A 21,188-nucleotide genomic window follows, 5' to 3' on the forward strand; every position below is an offset into this window, starting at 1 on the left:
TGTGAGCGCACGGCTGCGAGCCCTGCGGGGTGCGAGGCGATGCGTGCTGCTCACCGGGCCGCGCACAGCCGTGGGGCCGGGACCCCCGTGGTGGCAGTGCTACGAGCTGTGCCCATGCTGCTGCTTGGCCGGGTCGCAACAGCGCGGCCGTGTCCCCTCCTGCCGGGCGTGCAGCAGCACCGCGTCCCCTCATCCCATCCCTCCATCCCTCCCTCCAGAGACACGGCTTCAACCCCCCCCCCGAGGCGGTTCTGTTGACCCCCACCTCGTGCGTCACGTCCCAGACGCTTGATTGCTCATTAATACCAGGTCCGTAATGAATTAACGCAGGTGGGGGGGGTGAGGGGGGAGCAGAAAGGGCAGCTCATCCATCCTGGGGAGGTGGTGGCAGTGATGCAGTGACGGTGCTGCGTGGCTCCGTGCTCTGCTGTGTGCTGCAGGGGGGGGGAAACTGAGGCAGCAGAGGTGCTGTGTGCTGTCCTGTGTGCTGTCCTGCCCGCTGCCCCAGGGCTGGCCGTGCCCGTTGTCCCTCTGTGTGATTGATGTCCCCCTGTCTGTGTGCCACTGTCACCTCCTGTGCCTCTCACGTGTGTGGTGGCTGTGTTGCTACTGTGGCTGGGTCCCTGTGCCATGTTTGTGCCGTGTCCACCTGTCATGTTTGTGCCATGTTTGTGCCATTTCTGTGCCATGTGCATGTGCCATGTTTGTGCCATGTCCATGCTGTGTCCCTGTGCCACATCTGTGCCATGTCTCTGCCATATCTCTGCCATGTTTGTGCCTTGTTTGTGCCACATCCATGCTGTGTTCCTGTGCCATGTCTGTGCCATCTCCAAGTGCCATGTTTGTGCCACGTCCATGCTGTGTCCCTGTGCCACATCTCTGCCATGTCTCTGCCATGTTTGTGCCAATCCATGCTGTGTCCCTCTGCCATGTCTGTGCCATGTTTGTGCCATTTCTGTGCCATCTCCATGTGCCATGTTTGTGCCACGTCCATGCTGTGTCCCTGTGCCACATCTGCACCGTGTCTCTGCCATGTTTGTGCCTTGTTTGTGCCACATCCATGCTGTGTCCCTGTGCCACATCTCTGCCATGTCTCTGCCATGTCTCTGCCATATTTGTGCCACATCCATGCTGTGTCCCTGTGCCACATCTGTGCCATGTCTCTGCCATGTTTGTGCCATGCTTGTGCCATGTCCCTGTGCAGTGCCATGTTTGTGTCATGTCTGTGCCACATCCATGCTGTGCTACGTCTGCGCCATGTCCATGTGCCATGTTTGTGCCATGTTTGTGCCCACGTCTGTGCCACGTCTGTGCCATGTTTGTGCCATGTTTGTGCCATGCCCCTGTGCTGTGTCTGTGCCATGTACCTGTACTCTTTCCCTGTGCCATTTTGGTGCTGTCCCTGTGCTGTGTCCCTGTGCCACGTCCGTGCCATGTTCCTGTGCCATGTTTGTGTCATATCTGTGCCATGTCTCAGTGCCACATTATGTCCCCGTGCCATGTTTGTGCCATGTTCTTGTGCCATGTATGTGCTACAGCCATGCTGAGTCCCTGTGCCACATCCGTGCTGTGTCCCTGTGCCATGTCTGTGCCACATCCCGGTGCTGTGTCCATGTGTCACATCCTGTGTCCCTGTGCCATGTTTGTGCCATGTCTGTATCACGGCCCCGTGCTGCATCCCAGTGCCACATTCATGCCATGTCCCCGTGCTGTCCCTGTGCCATGTCCCTGTGCCATGTTTGTGCCATATGTCTGTGCCACGTCTGTGCTGTGTCCCTATACCACATCCGTGCCATGTCCCTGTGCCATGTCCCCGTGTCACAGCCACATCTGCGTGCCGTGTCACCTCCCTGTGCCGCATCCGTGCTCCGTCCGTGTGCCATGTCCCTGTGCCACCTCCACGCTGTGTCCCTGTCCTTTATCTGTGCCGTGTCCCTGTGCAGTGTCTCTGTCCTTTGTGTCAGGTCTGTGCCATATTTGTGCCACGTCCCTGTGCCACATCTGCATCCCCTCCCTGCACCACGTCCGTTCCGTGTCCCCGTGCCACATCCCTGCGTCCCGTGGTGCCACATCCGCGTGTGACATTGTCCCCCACACCTTTCACCCTTCCCCCATCCGTGCACCACACTGGGGGCACCGAGAGTTGCTGCAGAGCCGGGGGTGGGGGCTGCGTGGTCCTCGCTCTGGTGGGTCGGTCACGGCCGAGGGGGGGAGGGAGGAGCCGGGCCCCCCCGGAGGCTATAAAAGCAGGGAGGGCACAGCAGCTGGCTGGCGTGTCCCCTGTGCTGTCACCCCACTGCCTGGCACTGTGAGTATGGGGGCAGATGGGGGGGCTGCTGGGGACGGAGGGGTCCCCTGGAGATGGGGATGTTGGGGGGGGGGGGGGGGTCTGTGGGATGGGGAAATGTCTCCTTGGGGGTCTGCGGGGGGAAGTTGTCCTATGGGGGAAATGGGGGTCCCGGGTCATGGGTGGGGTGCTGGGTGGGGGAAGAGTTTTCCTTTGGGGGGGGGTCTTTGGAAAAGGTCCCCTTTGGGGGGAAGGGGTCCATTTTGGGGGGTGTCCCCTTTTGGGGGAGCTTCCCTTTTGTAGGGGGTCCCTGTTTGGGGGGGGCGTGTCCCTTTTGGGGAGGATGTCTCTTTTTGGGGGGATCCCTTTTTGGGGGGGGGGTCCCTTTTGGGGGGCTTCCGTTTTGGTGAGGGGTCACCTTTGGGGGGATGTCCCCTTTGGGGGGGTCCCTTTTGGGGGGGGGTCCCTTTTGGGTGACAGGTCCCTTTTTGGGGGAGTGTCCCCTTTTGGGGGGGGGGGGTTGTTTGAGGGAGGGTCCCTTTTGGAGTGGGTTCCTTTTGGCAGTGTCCCTTCTGGGGGGGGAATCCCTTTGGGTGACAGGTCCCCTTTTGGTGGGGGGGTCCTCTTTGAGGAGGGGTCCCCTTTGGAGGGTGTCCCTTTTGGGGGGTGTCCCTTTTGGGGGGATGTCTCCTTTTGGGGGTGTCCCTTTGAGGGAGGGGTCCCCTTTGGGGGGGGTCCGTTTTGGGTGGGGTGTTCCTTCTGAGGGGTGTCCCTTTTGGGTGACAAGACCCTTTTGGGGGGGGGGTCCCTTTGAGGGAGGGGTTCCCTTTTGGGGGGATGTGCCTTTTGGGGAGGGTCCCTTTGAAGGGTGTCCCTTTTGGGGGGTGTCCCTTTTGGTGGGGGGTCCCCTTTGGGTGGATGTCCCCTTTGGGGGGGGGTCCCTTTTGGGTGACAGGTCCCTTTTGGGGGAGGGGTCCCCTTTGAGGGAGGGGTCCCTTTTGGGGGGGTGTCCCTTTTAGTGGGAGGTCACCTTTGGTGGGATGTCTCCTTTGGGGGTGTCCCCTTTGGGTGACAGGACCCTTTTGGAGGGGGGGGGGGGGGGCCCATTGGGGGGCTGTCCCTTTTGGGGAGGGGGGTCCCAGTGGGGAGGGATACATCCCCTTGCTGACCTCGGAGGGATCCCAATGCGGGGGGGGGGGGGGAGGGAGGAGGGGACCAACAGAGCAGCTTCGGGTCGGGTGGGACCCCGAGGGTCGCGGGGACCTGTAGTGGGGGTGGGCACCGCTCTGACCCCCCCGGGCCTCGCTGCCATCCGACGCAGATGCCTCTGGCCCCGCTCCGCGTTCTGCCCGCCTTGGCGCTTTGCGCGCTGCTGTGCGCGGCCGCGTATCCGCCGAAACCCGAAAACCCCGGAGACGCGGCGTCGCCCGAGGAGATCGCGCAGTATTTCTCCGCGCTGCGCCATTACATCAACCTGGTCACACGGCAGCGGTGAGCGCCGTGCGGGGCCGTTTGCACGCGTGTTTGCACACCCGTGTGCGTGCCTGCGAGCCGCTGGGCGCGCAGCCCTGAGCTCCCGTTTGCACACCTGCCTGCTCCTCCTTTATGGTTGCGTGCTCCCCTTTGCACACCTCTCAGCTCCCGTTTGCACATCTGCAGGCTCCCCGTTGCACACTCGTGCACACCCACGGCTTGCCATTTGCACACCTGTCAGCTCCCGTTTGCACATCTGCACGCTCCCCGTTGCACACTCGTGCACACCCACAGCTTGCTATTTGCACACCTGTCAGCTCCCGTTTGCATATCTTCACGCTCCCCGTTGCACACTCACGTGCACACCCACGGCTTGCTATTTGCACACCTGTCAGCTCCCGTTTGCACATCTGCACGCTCCCCGTTGCACACTCACGTGCACACCCACGGCTTGCCATTTGCACACCTCTCAGCTCCCGTTTGCACATCTGCAGGCTCCCCGTTGCACACTCGTGCACACCCACAGCTTGCTATTTGCACACCTGTCAGCTCCCGTTTGCACATCTGCACGCTCCCCGTTGCACACTCACGTGCACACCCACGGCTTGCTATTTGCACACCTCTCAGCTCCTGTTTGCACATCTGCAGGCTCCCCGTTGCACACTCACGTGCACACCCACGGCTTGCTATTTGCACACCTCTCAGCTCCCGTTTGCACATCTGCACGCTCCCCGTTGCACACTCGTGCACACCCACGGCTTGCCATTTGCACCCCTGCACGCCCCCATTTCCACACTCATGTGCTCCTCCTTGCTTGCTTGTGTGCTTTCGTTTGCACACCCACGACCCCCTATTTGCACACCCACGATCCCATTTGCACATCGCCGTGCTCCCCCTTGCATGCTTTGTTCTCCCATTTGCACACCCGTGACCCGCCATTCGCACAACCACGTGCTCCCATTTGCACACGTGCTCCCATTTGCACACCCGCATGCTCCCCCTTGCTTGTGTGCTGCCGTTTGCACGCTTGTAAGCTCCCATTTGCACACCCACACGCTCCCACATGCACAGACGTGATCCCATCTGCAGCCTTGCACACTCCCATTTGCACACCCACGTGCTCCCCCCTCACGCTGCTGTGCTCCCCACTGCCCACTGATGAGCCCCATTTGCACACCCACGAGCTCCCATTTGCACATCTGCACGCTCACAATTACACGCTCGTGTGCTCTCATTTACACACCCGTGAGCTCCCATTTGCACACCCGCAACCCCATTTGCACACCTACACTCTCCCCTTGCACGCTTGTGTGCTCTCATTTATGCACCCATGAACTCCCATTTGCACACCCGTACGCTCCCATTTCCATGTCCGTGAGCTCCTCCTTGCACACCCCCACGCTCCCATTATTTGCACACCCGTGTGCAGCCCTTTGCACGTCCCCACAGGTATGGGAAGCGCAGCAGCTCCGTGCCTGCAGTGTTGGTGCAGCCCGTGGGTCCCCGCAGTGATGCACTGTGGTGAGCATCACCCCCCCCTCTGACCCCCTTGACCCCCCCCGACCCCCCCAGGCTGTGTCCCCACACGTAACCCCTGCTGTCCCCACAGGTCCGACATCGATGACGACTCCGCCTGGTGACCCCCGTTACCCCAAAGTCACCCCCCCCCCACCCCCCAACCCCACCAATTGTCCCCATCTCTCCGTGTTGCTCCCATCCGAGTGAGGGTGCAGCACTGGGGGCTGCATGAGCGCTGCGTGGGGGGACCCCCAGAGCCCGGGGGTGTCCCATGAAGGGGGGGGGCACACAGACACACAGACACACAGACACACAGACACACAGACAGATCCCATCTGCTGGGGGGGTCCCGTGTGGCCCCCACACACTGCTGCCAGTGGCAATAAAGAGCATGATGTGGGCACCAGTGTGGGTGTGTGTGCTGGGGGGGGGAGAAATTGGGGGGGGAGGGGAGGTTGGGGGGGGCAGAGGTGAAAGGGATGGAGGAGGGGATGTGGAGGGGGGGAGAGGATGGAAAATGGGATTTGGGGATGGGGGGATGGAGGAGAGGATGGGGGATGTGGGGGGGACTCAGATGGGGATGGAGGGATGCAGGAGAGGATGGGGGTGTGGGGGGCAGGGAAGGAGGGAGAGGGTGGAAAAAGGGATGGAGGGATGGAAAAAGAGGGATGGAGGGAGTGTGGTTGTGCAGGTTAGGATGGCAGAGAAATTGGGGGGTGGGAGGGGTGGATGGGGGCAGAGATGAAAGGGATCGAGCAGGGGATACGGGGGGGGGAGAGGATGGAGGGGGGGTGGAGGGATGCAGGAGGGGACGGGGGGTGCAGGGAAGTAGGGAGGGAGGGAGAGGGTGGAAAAAGGGATGTAGGGGTGGAAAAGGGGGGATGGAGGGATGGAGGAGGGGATGACAGATACAGGGATGTGGAGGATGGAGGGATGGAGAAGTGGATATAGGGATGGAAAGGATGGGGGATGTGGGGGGGACTCAGGTGGAGATGGAGGGATGTAGGGGTTGGTGGGAAAAGGGATTTGAGGATGGAGGAGAGGATGGAGGGAGGGATGGAGGGATGCAGGAGGGGATGACAGGTAGAGGGATGCGGAGGGTGGAGGGATGGATAGGAGGAGAGAGGGAGGCAGGAGAGGATGGGGGGTGTTGGGGGGTCCGGCATTGAGTTGTACTGGTGTGGAAACTCGGGAGGGAGGGGATGGGTGCAGTGAGCAGGGGGGGGGCACACGGGGATGGGTGAGGGGTGTGTGCTGCCTGGGGGCGGGGGGGGGGGGCGGCTGGGCTGTGAGGGTGCTGGGTGGGGGGCAGTGCTGTGGGTGCTGGGGTGCACCTTGTGTTGGCTGCACCACGTGTGCTGTGTTGTGGGGTCCCTGGGGGGGGGGCTGCAGCCACTGGGGGCTATCTGGGCTGTGTCTGGGCTGTGTCTGGGCTGTGTCTGGGCTGAGCCGGGGGTCCCCAGCCCCTCTGAGCCCCCCACCCCAAACCCCTCTGACCTCCCAGCCTGGCCATGGCGGGTGGCCACGTCTCAACTCACAGCCACAAGCGGGGGGTTCCAGCTGCTGCCCCCCACGCTGCCTGCAGCCATTCACCTCCTGCCCCCACGGCGTCCCCCCGTCCCACTGCCATCTGTCCCCCCCACCTCCCATGGCTGCACCCTCTGTCCATCCGTCCCCGTGCTGCTGTCCATCTGTCCATCCCCAGGACAGAACCACTCTGAGGACAGCAACCTCACCCCCCCACGTACCCCCATCCCTAGAGTCAAACATTAACCAGGGCACTGCGAGGGGCCAGCTGTCCCCGTCCCCCCCCCAACCCCCTCCATCCCTTCTCCCTGTCCCCCCCATCCTCCCTGGCAACGCAACCGGGGTGACATCAGCAGGGGACAGAACCCAGGGGGGGATATAAGGGCAGCTCAGCACCGCGGCGGTGCCACCGAGGGATCGGGAGCTGCCACCAGTGCTGCCATCGTGTCCCCGTGCCACGTCCCAAGGAATCAGGTGAGCAGCACCGGGCAGTGCCACGGAGCGGAACCGGGGCCGTTCGTGGGCCGCTGAGCAGGGTGTGCACGCACACACGTGTGCAAGGGGCGAGCTGACACTGCACCGCTGCGCTGCAGCCATGCCGCCCCGCCGGGCCTCGCTGCTGCTGCTGCTGGCCTGCAGCCTGCTGCTGCTCGCTGTGCCCCCCACCACCGCCGGCCCCTCGCAGCCCACCTACCCCGGGGATGATGCTCCTGTGGAGGACCTCATCCGCTTCTACAACGACCTGCAGCAGTACCTCAACGTGGTCACGCGGCACCGGTGAGCAGCAGGGTTGCAATGCCCTCCTATTGCAATGCCCTCCTATTGCAATGCCCTCCTATTGCAATGCCCTCCTATTGCAATGCCCTCCTATTGCAATACCCTCCTATTGCAATACCCTCCTATTGCAATGCCCTCCTATTGCAATGCCCACTTATTGCAATGCCCTCCTATTGCAATGCCCACTTATTGCAATGCCCTCCTATTGCAATGCCCACCTATTGCAATACCCTCCTATTGCAATGCCCTCCTATTGCAATGCCCACTTATTGCAATACCCTCCTATTGCAATGCCCTCCTATTGCAATGCCCACCTATTGCAATACCCTCCTATTGCAATGCCCTCCTATTGCAATGCCCACTTATTGCAATGCCCTCCTATTGCAATGCCCTCCTATTGCAATGCCCTCCTATTGCAATGCCCTCCTATTGCAATGCCCACCTATTGCAATGCCCACCTATTGCAATGCCCTCCTATTGCAATGCCCACCTATTGCAATGCCCTCCTATTGCAATGCCCACCTATTGCAATGCCCTCCTATTGCAATGCCCACCTATTGCAATACCCTCCTACTGCAATGCCCTCCTATTGCAATGCTTCCCTTTTTGCAACTCTCCCCCCCTCCATTGCAACACACTCTCTCTTGCAATGCATTTCCCAATGCAAATTTCTCCCCCCCGCAGTGAACTCCCCATTGCAATCCTCTCCTTCTTGCAACCCATCGCCTGCTTGCACTCGCTGCAATGCTCTCCCTCCTGCAACGCGCTCCACTGTTGCAACCTGCTTGGCCACTGCACTCAGATCCTTGCTGCAATGCCTTCCTTGTTGCAGCATGCTGCCCCATTGCAATGCACCTCCTGTTGCTCTGTGCTTTCCTCTTGCAGCTGCTCCACTTTTGCAACGCCAACCCATTTCATGCTGCAACCCACCTCCCCTCACTGCAACCCATCCAGCTGCTGTGCCACCGTCCCTGTTGCAACGCAACTCCTGCTGCAACACACTCCCTGCTGCAAAGAGCTTTCCCACACTTGCAAGCTCCTGATAGCACTTCCTCCTTGCAATGCCCTCATTGTTGCAATGCCTTCCTCCCTGCAATGCTTTCCTTGTTGCAACGCCTTCCTTGTTGCAACTCCTTCTTCCTTGCAATGCATTCCTTGTTGCAACACCTTCCTTGTTGCAACGTCTTCCTTGTTGCAATGCCTTCCTTGTTGCAACGCCTTCCTTGTTGCAATGCTTTCCTTGTTGCAACGCCTTCCTTGTTGCAACGCCTTCCTTGTTGCAATGCTTTCCTTGTTGCAATGCCTTCCTTGTTGCAACGCCTTCCTCCTTGCAATGCACAGCTCCCTTGCACTGTGCTCCCTGTTGCAGGTACGGCCGGCGGTCCAGCAGCCAGGCGCTGTGTGAAGAGCCCATGGGTGCTGCTGGGTGCTGAGCACCGGGTGCAGCGCTGACTGTGGAGCCCAGCAGTTCCCCGGGGGAGGGGGGAGCTGCAACATCTGCAGCTCCTCAGCCCCCCTCACACCGCCCCCCAGCCCCAACAATAAACCCCATTGCAGCCACCTCCTGCTTCTGCCTGGTGCTGGGGGGACTGGGAGTGCTGGTGGTGCACTGGTGTGCGTGCACGTGTGTGTGTGCCAGCATAGAGTGCAAGGGTGCGGCTGTGCTGGTGTCTGTGCCGCAGTGAGCACGAGGTGATGTGCACAAGTTGTGCACTGTGCACGCCAGGCATTGCTCTGTGCACACACAGCCTTGCACTGTGCACACTTAGCATTGCACCGTGCACACACAGCATTGCACTGTGCACACTTAGCATTGCACCGTGCACACACAGCATTGCACTGTGCACACTTAGCATTGCACCGTGCACACACAGCTTTGCACTGTGCACACTTAGCATTGCACCGTGCACACACAGCCTTGCACTGTGCACACTTAGCATTGCACCGTGCACACTTAGCATTGCACCATGCACACACAGCATTGCACTGTGCACACTTAGCATTGCACTGTGCACACTTAGCATTGCACCATGCACACTTAGCATTGCACCATGCACACACAGCCTTGCACTGTGCACACTTAGCATTGCACTGTGCACACTTAGCATTGCACCATGCACACTTAGCATTGCACCATGCACACACAGCATTGCACTGTGCACACTTAGCATTGCACTGTGCACACTTAGCATTGCACTGTGCACACTTAGCATTGCACCATGCACACACAGGTTTGCACTGTGCACACTTAGCATTGCACCATGCACACACAGCTTTGCACTGTGCACACTTAGCATTGCACCGTGCACACTTAGCATTGCACCGTGCACACTTAGCATTGCACTATGCGTGCGCACACGCGTACACCAGCCTTCGAGGACGGTTGGAGCTCCTCCCGCCGGAGCCGCTCTGCACTGCCCTCTCTATGATCCGAGGTCCTCCGGGCGGTGCAGAGGTGCTGTCCGTCCACCAGGGGGCGGTAGAGAGCACTGCGCGTGCGCAGACCCTGCCTCCGTTTCCTCACCCGACCCCACCGGGTTGAGCTCTGCACTCATCTCGGGTCCCCCCTCCCCCCACATAGCAATGACCCCCTGAGGACCGCAACCTGTAATTAGCCCGCAATTAATGACCTTCAGTGATGCTGCTGGGGCTGCTATGGGGGGATGTGAGGACAGGGGGGCTCCGTGCTGCATCTCTGCATCCCCTCTGTCCCCCTGCCCTGCCCTGGGGGGACACCCGGGTGTCCTCATGTCCCCGTGTTCCCAAATCCCTGTGTCCCCACATCCCCACATCTCAATGTCCCTATGTCCCCATTTCCCCACGTCCCATTTTCCCACATCCCCATATCCCCCCATCCTTGGCTCACCCCTTTTTGTGGCACTTTTGTGCCTTTTCTTAAAGTGAAAGAGTTAGAAAAGCAGCTCCTGTGTCCCCAGACCCACAGAACTGGGGCAGTGCGGGGTGGGCACGGTGCCACCCGTGTCCCTTCTGCCCCCCGTGTGCGTCCCCCTGTCACTACGTCCCCTCTCCCACCGACGCCTTAATCCCTGAAAATGCATCTTTGGCCCCATTTTAGCACACGGAGGGGCAGAAGGGAGGGGGTTTGTGGGGCTGGGGAGGAGTGTGTGTGGGGGGTCAGTGTGTGTGTGTTTGCACACGTGTGTGCAGCGCCCTTCCCCCTGCAGCCGGGAGATGTCAGCAGAGCTGCAGGCAGCGGAGTTGGGTTGGGTGTGAGGGTGTGCACGCGCGTGCTTGCACAATTTGCACACGCAGATCCATGCATGCCCAGCTCCGTGCACCCCCCTTTTGCACAGCTGCACACGTGCCACACACACACACACACACACACCATCCATGCACGCTGCTCTGTGCCCCAGCAGCACGATATGTGTGTGTGTGGGGGGGGGGATGACACAACAGGAGGGGGGGTGCTGCCCCACGGGGTGCAAAACTGCTGGCTGCAAGCCAGTGTCTGTAAGCCGCTGCAGCGATAAGCTGCTCTGCCCCCTAAGCCCCCAATCCGACAGCCCGGGGGGGGGGAGGCGAGGGGGGGACACACATGAGGTGCTTTGCATCCACACCACCCCATCCCTGAGGTGCTGCATCCGAGCTGCAGTGCTTTCCCGGTGCAACCATGTGGGCTGCGCTGCTGCTTCTGCTGCCTCCGTGCCTGGCCGTGCTGCTGCTGGGGCTGCTGGCACAACGCCTGCTGGGCTCTGCTGGGAATCCCTTTGCACACCCACCCTCCCGACCCCCCCGGCCCTTGGTGACGGACCAGCACGTCCGTAACAGAGTGCTGAGAAGGGGTGAGTCTGTCTGTCTGTGTGTGTGCTTGTCCGTCCGTCTGTCCATCCCTGCAGGCTCGTGCAGTGCAGTTGCAGCGTGCGTGCTGCATGTGAGCGCGGCGCCTGCTGCAGCCACGCATGCGGGGCAACGTGTGGTTGTGAGCTGCACGCTGCACGGGTGTGCATCGCGTGCTGTGTGGGTGCATGTTGCACGCTGCTTGGGGGCCGTGTTGCACGCTGCATGCATGCGCACTGCGTGGTGCACCAATGCATGCTGAGCACTTCGTGGGTGCACGTTGCACGCCGTGTGGATGTGCAGCGCGTGCTGCACCAGTGCACATTGCACAGATGCACACTGCACGCTGTGTGGGTGCACACTGCATGGCTGCATGGCTGCATGTTGCGTGCTGCGTGGGTCCGTATTGCACATTGCATGAATGTGCGCTGCATGCTGTGTCAGTGCACGCTGCACAGGTGCACACTGCATGCTGCGTAGGTGCATATTGCACACTGCACGGCCGTGCACAGTGTGCTGCACCAGTCACACTGCATGGCTGCATATTGCACGTTGCATGTGTGTTTATTGCACACTGCACGGGCACACACTGCACGCTGTGCGGGTGTGCACTACATGCTGCACATGTGCACGCTGCATGGCTGCATGCTGCATGCTGGGTGGATGTGCACTGTGTGCTGGACGATGCACGCTGCACAGATGCATCTTGCACACTTCACGAGTGCATACTGCATGCGGTGTGGATGTGCACTGCGTGCTGCATCAGTGCACGCTGCACGGCTGCATATTGCACACGGCGTGGGTGCAAAGAGCACGCTGCACTGGCGCGTGTTGTGCACTCCGTGGGTGCACACTGCTTGCTGCATGGGTGCACGTCTCCCGCTGCAGGGGTGCATGCAAGCAGCACAACAATCCTCTCTCCATGCACAGGGTTCAGTGCTGCACGTGTGCCACAGGATTTGGACGCTGTTGTCATCGGCAGTGGCATTGGGGGGCTGGCAGCTGCATGCATCCTGGCCAAGGTGGGCAAACGTGTGCTGGTGCTGGAGCAGCACGACCAGGCTGGGGGCTGCTGCCACACCTTCCAGGAGCGGGGCAGTGAGTTTGATGTGGGTAAGGAGCAGCGTGCATTGGTGGTGCTTGCAGTGTGCGATCCTGCATGCAACCTGCAGTGCAACGGCTGTGCAAAGCGTGCATGCAGCACGTGTGATGTTGGCGCGGGCGGGCAGGGTGTGCGTGGTGCATGCACTGATTGCACGTGGGGTGAATGCACGAATGTGCGATGTCTGCAGTGTGCACAACCTCCTGCATGCATTATGTGTGTGTGCATGCAGTGTGCAAGCCATGTGCATGCATTATGTGTGTGTGCATGCAGTGTGCAAGCCATGTGCATGCATTATGTGTGTGTGCATGCAGTGTGCAAGCCATGTGCATGCATTATGTGTGTGTGCATGCAGTGTGCACGCCATGTGCATGCATTATGTGTGTGTGCATGCAATGTGCAAGCCATGTGTATGCATTATGTGTGTGTGCATGCAGTGTGCATGCATTATGTGTGTGTGCATGCAGTGTGCAAGCCATGTGTATGCATTATGTGTGTGTGCATGCAGTGTGCATGCATTATGTGTGTGTGCATGCAGTGTGCACGCCATGTGCATGCATTATGTGTGTGTGCATGCAGTGTGCGGAGCACATGCACGCCATATGTGTCTGCACGTGCACTGTGCATGCTGTATGCGTGCAGAATGCGTGCACACAGTGCATGCCTGCCCTCCTGGTGCCCGCAGGCATCCACTACGTGGGGCAGATGCACGAGGGCAGCATGCTGCGCGTGGTGCTGGACCAGCTGACAGATGGGCAGCTGTGCTGGCAGCGCCTGCCTGACCCCTATGATGAGGTGGCCCTGGGCCCACGCTGCTATCAGCTCCGTGCTGGCAAAACTGCCTTCGTTGCTGCATTGGAGGAGCAGTTCCCTGAGGAGAAGGCGGCGATCCGGGAGTTCATGAGGCTGTCCAAGGTTGGGGGAGTGGGGATGGGGGGCAGTGGGGTGGGGGGCAGCCAAGCTGCTGGGGGAGGTGGTGTCCATGTGGGTCTGTGGGTGTTCGGGTTGGGATGGGGGTGAAAAGGTGATCGTGGTGGCTCTGGGGATAGAGGTGATGCGGGTGGAGGGGACAGGGGTAGTGGCCATAGGGGGACATGGGTGGTGGGGACAGGGGGGACATGGAAGGGATGTGAGTATTGGTGGGGTTGGCTGGGACGAGGGTGGTGGAGGCCACGGGGAAGATTATGGATGGTAGAGACATGGGGGGCATGAGTGATGGGGTTGGATGGGACACAGGTGGTGGCCATGGGGGAACAAAAGTGGTGGGGACATGGGGAGCAAGAGTAGCGGCCATAGTTGGGACATGGGCGGTGGCTACGGGGAGGACATGGGTGGTGGGGACAAGGGACATGGGCAGTGGCCATGAGGGGGGCATGGATGGTGAGGACGTACGGGACATGGGTGGGAACCATGATCAGGACATGGGCGGTGGGGACAGTGGTGGCGGGACATGAGTGGTAGAGTTGGCTGGGAGGATGTGGATGGTGGCCATTGGGAGGACATGGATGGTGGGGACATGAGTTGTGGGGGTGCAGGTGGTGGGGACATGGACATGGGTAGTGGCCATGGGAGGACATACGTGGCTGGGACATGGGGAGGACGTGGATGGTGGGGACATGAGTAATGGGGTTAGCTGGGACGTGGCTGGTGAGGGCACAGGGGACATGGGTGGTGGCCATGATCAAGACATGGGTTGGTAGGATTGGGAGCACATGGATGGTGGCCATGGGGAGGACATGGGTGGTGGGGACATATGGGACATGGGGGGAGGACATGGGTGGTGGGGATGGAGGTGGTGGGGAAATGGACGCAGGTAGTGGCTGTGGGGGGCGCATGTGGTTGGGACATGGGTGGTTGGGATGTAAGTGTTGGGGACGTGGGTGGTGGGGTTGGATGGGATGTGGGTGGAGGGACATGGTGGGCCATGGAGGGACGTGGTGGTGGGGACATGGGGGACACGGGGGACATGGGTGGTGGGGACACGGGGGACATGGGTGGTGGGGACACGGGGGACATGGGTGGTAGGGACATGGGGGACATGGGTGGTGGGGACATGGAGGACATGGGTGGTGGGACATGGGGGACATGGGTGGGGGACATGGGTGGTGGTAGGGACATGGGGACATGGGTGGTGGGGACAGGGAGGACATGGGTGGTGGGGACATGGAGGACATGGGTGGTGGGGACACGGGGGACATGGGTGGTGGGGACACGGGAGACATGGGTGGTGGGGACATGGGGGACATGGGTGGTGGGGACACGGGGGACATGGGTGGTGGGGACACGGGAGACATGGGTGGTGGGGACACGGGGGACATGGGTGGTGGGGACATGGGGGACATGGGTGGTGGGGACACGGGAGACATGGGTGGTGGGGACACGGGGGACATGCGTGGTTGGGACATGGGTGGTGGCCACGGTGGTGGCAAAGGCAGAGGGGATGCTGGGGACATGGGTGACACAGCCACGCTGGGGACAAAGCTGGCCGAGGGGTGACACGGAGCCGTGCTGGCGCAGCTGGCCTCCAGGCACGTGGCGCTGCTGGCGCTGCTGAAGTTGGTGCCGCGCTGGCTGGCGGCCATGTTGGTGCGCAGCCGCCTGCTGCACTGCCTGTCACCCATCTTCCGCATGGCGGCCACCAGCCACAGCGAGGCGGCGGCCCGGCTGACGGCCAACCAGGACCTGCGTGCCCTGCTCAGCTACCTCTTCTATGGTCAGCGGCTGTCGTGACAGGGAGGGGGCTATCGCGATGGAGAGGGGGCTATAGTGATGGGGAGGGAGATATAGAGACGGGGTGTAGGCTATCGTGATGGGGAGGAGGCTATCATGACACAGAGCGGGCTATCACAACAGGGAGGAGGATATCGCGGCAGAGAGGGGGCTGTTGCTGCAAGGAGGGAGGTATTGTGATAGGGAGGGCACTGCTGCAACAGGAGTAGGGCTGTGTTGTGATACTGCAGGACGTTGCTGCAGGAGAGGTAGGCTGTGTCGTGATAGGGTGGGGTAGGTTGCAACAGGGAGTGGCTGTATCATGATAGGGAGGGCCATGTTGTGGTGGAGAATGGCTGTGTCATGATGGAGAGGGCCTTGTCATGACAGAGGATGGCTGTATCATGATGGAGAGGGCCTTGTCATGACAGAGGATGGCTATATCATGATATGGAAGGCCACGTTGTGATAGGGGAGGGCCATGTTGTGACAGAGTACGGCTGTATCACGATGGGGAGGGCCACATTGTGCTAGGGGAGGGCCGTATCACGACGGGGAGGGCCACGTCGCGACAGAGGACTGCTGCCCTGCGTCGGTGCCATCTCCGCGGTGGCACTGTCACGATCCCCGTGTCCCCAGGCACTGCACCCCGGGACTCCAGCTTCCTGGTGAACGTGCTGATGGTTCACCACTACCAGCGCGGCGCCTGGTACCCGCGGGGGGGGGCCAGCGAGATCGCCTTCCACACCGTGCCCCTCATCGAGCGCGCAGGGGGGGCCGTGCTGGTGCGTGCTGCTGTCACACGCATCCTCGTCTCTGATGGCACCGCTGTGGGTGAGAGCCCAGCATGGGGTCTGGGATGGGTGACAGTGTGGGATGGGTGACAACGTGGGATGGGTGACAACATGGGATGGGTGACAACATGGGGACGGGTGACAATATGGGATGAGTGACAGTATGGGATGGGTGACAGTGTGGGATGGGTGACAGTGTGGGGATGGGTGTCAATGTGGGATGGGTGTCAATGTGGGGATGGGTGACAGTATGGGATGGGTGACAACATGGGGATGGGTGACAACATGGGATGGGTGACAGTATGGGATGGGTGACAGTATGGGATGCATTACACTATGGGGATGGGTGACAATGTTGGGATGGGTGACAATATGGAATGGGTGACAACATGGGGACGGGTGACAATATGGGATGGGTGACAGTGTGGGATGGGTGACAGTGTGGGATGGGTGACAACATGGGGATGGGTGACAACATGGGATGGGTGACAGTATGGGATGGGTGACAGTATGGGATGCATTACACTATGGGGATGGGTGACAATATTGGGATGGGTGACAATATGGAATGGGTGACAGTGTGGGGATGGGTGTCAATGTGGGATGGGTGTCAATGTGAGGATGGGTGACAATATGGGATGGGTGACAGTGTGGGGATGGGTGTCAATGTGGGATGGGTGTCAATGTGGGGATGGGTGACAATATGGGATGGGTGACAGTATGGGATGGGTGACAGTATGGGATGCATTACACTGTGGGGATGGGTGACAATGTTGGGATGGGTGACAATATGGAATGGGTGACAACATGGGGACGGGTGACAATATGGGATGGGTGACAGTGTGGGGATGGGTGTCAATGTGGGATGGGTGACAACACGCTGTGCTGCAGGGGTGGCTGTGCAGAAGGGCGGTGAGGAGGAGGAGGTGGAGATCCGGGCACGTGTTGTCATCTCTGATGCTGGCACCTTCAACACCTTCGGCAAGCTGCTGCCCGCCCCGCTGCGCGCCCACCCCGGTGTGTGCCCCCATGGACCCCCGTGTGCCTGGGTTCCCCTGTGTCCATGGTGTCCCCAGTGGTCCTGGTGTCCCCACTGTCCCCCGTGTTCCCAATGCTTATGGTTTCTCCAATATCTCCCATGTCCTTGGTGTCCCCAGTGCCCATGGTGTCCCCAGTGTTCCTGGTGTCCCCAGTGCTCATGGTGTCCCCAGTGCTCATGGTTTCTCCAATGTCTCCCATGCCCATGGTGTCCCTGGTGTCCCCAGTGCTCCAAAGCTCATTGTGTCCCCAGTGTCCCCGGTGTCCCCAGTGCCCATAGTGTCTCCAGTATCTCCCATGTCCCCTGCACCCTCACTGCCCATGATGTCCCCAATATCCCTGTTGTCCCCAGCACCCCAAAGCTCACTGTGGCCCCAGTGCTCCTGGTGTCCCCAGTGTTGCTGATGTCCCCAACACTCCCGGTGTCCCCCAGTGCTTGTGGTGTCCCCAGTGTCTCCAGAACCTCCAGAGCTCATCATGTCCCCAGTGCTCTTGGTGTCTCCAGTGTCCCTGGTGTCCTCAGCACCCCCAGTGTCCCCAGTGCTCTTGGTGTACCCAATGATCTTGCTGTCCTCAATGCTCTTGGTGTCCCCAGTGATCCCCAGTGTCCTCAAAGTCCATGGTGTCCCCAGTGCTCTTGGTGTTCCCAGTGTCCCTGATGTCCCCAGCACCCCTGGTGTCCATGGTGTCCCCTGTGCCCCCCCCAACTCCTCTCCAAGGGACAGGGTGCCACTGTCCCCAATGCCTCCCTGTCCCCGCAGCCATCCGCTCCCGCCTGGCCATGGTGCAGCACGGGATGGGCTCCTTCCTGGTGTTCGTGGGGCTGCGGGGCAGCGCAGCTGAGCTGGACCTGCCAGCCACCAACTTCTGGATCTACCCTCACAACGACCTGGACGCCATGTAAGGGCCCCCCATTGAGGGACAGGGATGGGGACAGGGATGGGGACAAGTGCTGTTCCTGTAGGATGAGCAAATATGCTGCCCTGAGCCGCGAGGACGTCCCTGAGAACCTGGCCATGATGTTCATCACCTTCCCTGCTGCCAAGGACCCCACCTATGAGGAGCGGCACCCAGGTGGGGTGGGGGGTCCTCACTGTGTCCCCAGCCCCCAGACCCCATCCATACGGCAGCACGAGCTCAGCACCTCCTTCATCTCCCAAGGGTTGGGTGATGGGGTGGGCTTGGGGGTGATATCTCCATGGTTAGGACCATTAGGGCCAAGATCATCCCAGTGGTCGGGGTTATGGGGTGGGCACTGGAGTGGTGACAACTCTATGATTAGGATCAAGGTCATCCCCATGGTTGGGGCTGGGCATCCCCCAAGTGGGGTTGAGGCACTGAGGGCAACGCTCCTATGATGAAGACTGGCTTCATCCCAAGAGTTGGGTGACGGGATGGACACTGGGGGTGACATCCCTACAGTGGAGACCAAGGTCATCCCAATGGCTGTAGGTATAGGGTGGGCACCAGGGGTGACATCCCTATGATGGCAACCAAGGTCATCCCAATGGTTGGGTTATGGGGTGGGCACTGGGGAAGTGACATCTCCGAGATTAGGACCAAAGTCATGCCAACGGTTGAGGTTATGGGGTGGGCACGGGGGGAGAAATCCCTATAGCGGGGATTAAGGTCATCCCAATGGCTGGGGTTACGGGGTGACATCCCAAAGATGAAGTCTGTGATCATCCCAGTGGCTGGGGCTGTGGGGTGCGCACCAGGGGTGACATCCAGGACGCCCTACAACAGATACCGAGATCACGCGGGGGTCGCAGAGCCGATCTCCCCCCGTGCCCCCCATGCAGGCCGCTCATGCATGACCATCCTGACCATGGCACGCTACGAATGGTTCGAGGGCTGGGCAGGGACTCTTCCCAGGCACCGTGGGGACGATTACCTGCGCTACAAGACCGACATCGCCCAGCGCCTGCTGCAGCGCGCGCTGCTGCGCTTCCCCCACCTCCGCGACAAGGTGACGGCATCGGGGCGCTCCGTGGGGGTGGGGTGCCCGCAATGGGGTGGGCTGTAGGGGACGAGGACCCCCCGTATACCCTATGTGCCACCTCCGTGCAGGTGGAGTTCGTGGAGGCGGCGTCGCCGCTCAGCAATGCGCATTACCTGGCGGCGCCGCGCGGGGAGATGTACGGCGCTGAGCACGACCTGCGGCGCTTCAGCCCCGAGGTGGTGGCAGCCATGAGGGCGGACACCCCTGTCAGGAACCTCTACCTGACGGGTACGTGGCCGTCCCCGCCTCCTGCGTGCCCGTGTGCCCGCGTCTGTGTGTCCCCGTGTCCCCACGTGCTCCACGTCCCCACATCCCTGCATCCCCGTGTCTCCTGTTCTTGTTTCTCCACGCCCCCGTGTCCCCGCGTCCCAGAGTCCCCATGTCCCCATGACCCCATTTCCCCACATCCCTGTGTTCCCCATGTCCCCACATCTGTGTGTCCCCATGTGCCCGTGTCCCCACATCTCTGCATCCCCGTATCCCTGTATCCCCGTGTCTCCTGTTCTTGTTTCTCCATGTCTGTGTCCCCATGTCTGTGTGTCCCCATGTCTATGTGTCCCCATGTCTGTGTGCCCCCATGTCCCCACGTGCTCCATGTCCCCACATCCCTGCATCCCCGTGTCTCCTGTTCTTGTTTCTCCATGCCCCCGTGTCCCCACATCCCAGAGTCCCCATGTCCCCATGACCCCATTTCCCCACATCCCTGTGTTCCCCATGTCCCCACATTTGTGTGTCCCCATGTCTGTGTGTCCCCATGTCCCCGTGTGCCCTGTCTCCACATCTGTGTGTCCCCATGTGCCCGTGTCCCCACATCTTTGCATCCCCATATCCCTGTATCCCCAAGTCTTCTGTTCTTGTTTCTCCATGTCTATGTGTCCCCATGTCTGTGTGTCCCCATGTCCCCACGTGCTCCATGTCCCCACATCCCTGCATCCCCGTGTCTCCTGTTCTTGTTTCTCCATGCCCCCGTGTCCCCACGTCCCAGAGTCCCCATGTCCCCATGACCCCATTTCCCCATGTCTATGTCCCCATGATCCCACGTCCCATCTCCCCATGTCCCCATGTCACCACGTCTGTGTCCCCTCATCCCCATGTCTCCATGTCTGTGTGTCCCCATGTCCCATCTCCCCATGTCTCCATGTCTCCACGCTCCTACATCCCCACGTCCCCATGTCTGTGTGCCCCCACGTCCCCATGCCCCCTCTCTCCACGTCTCCCTGTCCCCGTGTCCCACGTCCCCATGTTTCCATGCCCAGCTCCAGCCAGGCTCTCCTTACACCTGGGACGTCCCATGGGGTGACCAGATCCCCATGGCAGTGGCCGCGTCCCCGTGTCCCCATGGGGTGGCCGTGTCACAGCCGGGTCTCGTCCCTCTCGTCCCCAGGGCAGGACGTGTTCAGCTGTGGGCTGGCAGGGGCTGTTCATGGGGCGCTGCTTTGTGCCTCGGCCGTGCTGGGCCGTGTGCTGTACGTGGATCTGCTGCGGCTCAAGAGGAGGGAGAAGGCAGCAATGCGTGGTGCGAGAGCGGGGAGTGCAGCACAGTGATGGGGGGGATATGGGTAGGGTGGGGTGGGGGGTGGGATGGGGATGGGATGGGGTAGAATAGGATGTAGGATGGGATGGGGATGGGGATGGGGATGGGGATGGGGATGGGATGGAATGGGGATGGAATGGGAACAGGGAAAGGATGGGATGGAATGGGATGGGATGGGATGGGATACAATAGGATATAGGATATAATGGTATGGAATGGGATGGAATAGGATGCAATAAGATATAGGATGGGATGGGATGGGATGGGATGGGATGGGATGGGATGGGATGGGATGGGATGGGATGGAACAGGATAGGATAGGATAGGATGGGATGGGATGGGATGGGATGGGATGGGATGGGATGGGATGGGGATGGAATGGGAACAGGGAAAGGATGGGAATGGGATGGGATGGGATGGAATATGATAGGATAGGGTGGGATGTGATGGAATGGGGTGGGATGGGATGGAATGGGATGGGATGGGATACAATAGGATATAGGATACAATGGTATGGAATGGGATGGAATAGGATGCAATAAGATATAGGATGGGATGGGATGGGATGGGATGGGATGGGATGGGATGGGATGGGATGGGATGGGATGGGATGGGATGGGATGGGA

The 21,188-nt window shown here is 60.5% G+C and overlaps 3 protein-coding genes across 3 annotated transcripts; all 3 read left to right on the top strand.

The window, feature by feature from the left end:
- The first annotated feature begins 2,240 nt into the window (after positions 1 to 2,240).
- On the top strand, positions 2,241 to 5,672 carry LOC104917010 (peptide YY-like). Its single transcript, XM_085210969.1, has 4 exons — positions 2,241 to 2,308; positions 3,609 to 3,778; positions 5,210 to 5,281; positions 5,370 to 5,672. The coding sequence occupies exons 2-4, from the start codon at positions 3,609 to 3,611 to the stop codon at positions 5,398 to 5,400; spliced, it is 273 nt and encodes a 90-aa protein (XP_085067095.1). The 5' UTR covers positions 2,241 to 2,308; the 3' UTR covers positions 5,401 to 5,672.
- Positions 5,673 to 7,222: 1,550 nt separating this feature from the next.
- Positions 7,223 to 9,153, top strand: LOC146542582 (pancreatic polypeptide-like). Its single transcript, XM_085210984.1, has 3 exons — positions 7,223 to 7,279; positions 7,399 to 7,582; positions 8,952 to 9,153. The coding sequence occupies exons 2-3, from the start codon at positions 7,401 to 7,403 to the stop codon at positions 9,013 to 9,015; spliced, it is 246 nt and encodes an 81-aa protein (XP_085067110.1). The 5' UTR covers positions 7,223 to 7,279; positions 7,399 to 7,400; the 3' UTR covers positions 9,016 to 9,153.
- Positions 9,154 to 11,144: 1,991 nt separating this feature from the next.
- On the top strand, positions 11,145 to 20,575 carry LOC104916981 (all-trans-retinol 13,14-reductase-like). Its single transcript, XM_085211014.1, has 11 exons — positions 11,145 to 11,388; positions 12,314 to 12,496; positions 13,171 to 13,400; positions 15,003 to 15,198; positions 15,834 to 16,028; positions 16,880 to 17,005; positions 17,788 to 17,926; positions 17,991 to 18,100; positions 18,829 to 18,995; positions 19,097 to 19,256; positions 20,413 to 20,575. Exons 1-11 carry the CDS (start codon positions 11,217 to 11,219, stop codon positions 20,571 to 20,573), a joined length of 1,839 nt encoding a protein of 612 aa, XP_085067140.1. The 5' UTR covers positions 11,145 to 11,216; the 3' UTR covers positions 20,574 to 20,575.
- Positions 20,576 to 21,188: the final 613 nt, after the last annotated feature.

The sequence above is a fragment of the Meleagris gallopavo genome, chromosome 29, assembly GCF_905368555.1.
Source record: "Meleagris gallopavo chromosome 29, MGAL_WU_HG_1.1, whole genome shotgun sequence".
NCBI lineage: Eukaryota > Metazoa > Chordata > Aves > Galliformes > Phasianidae > Meleagris > Meleagris gallopavo.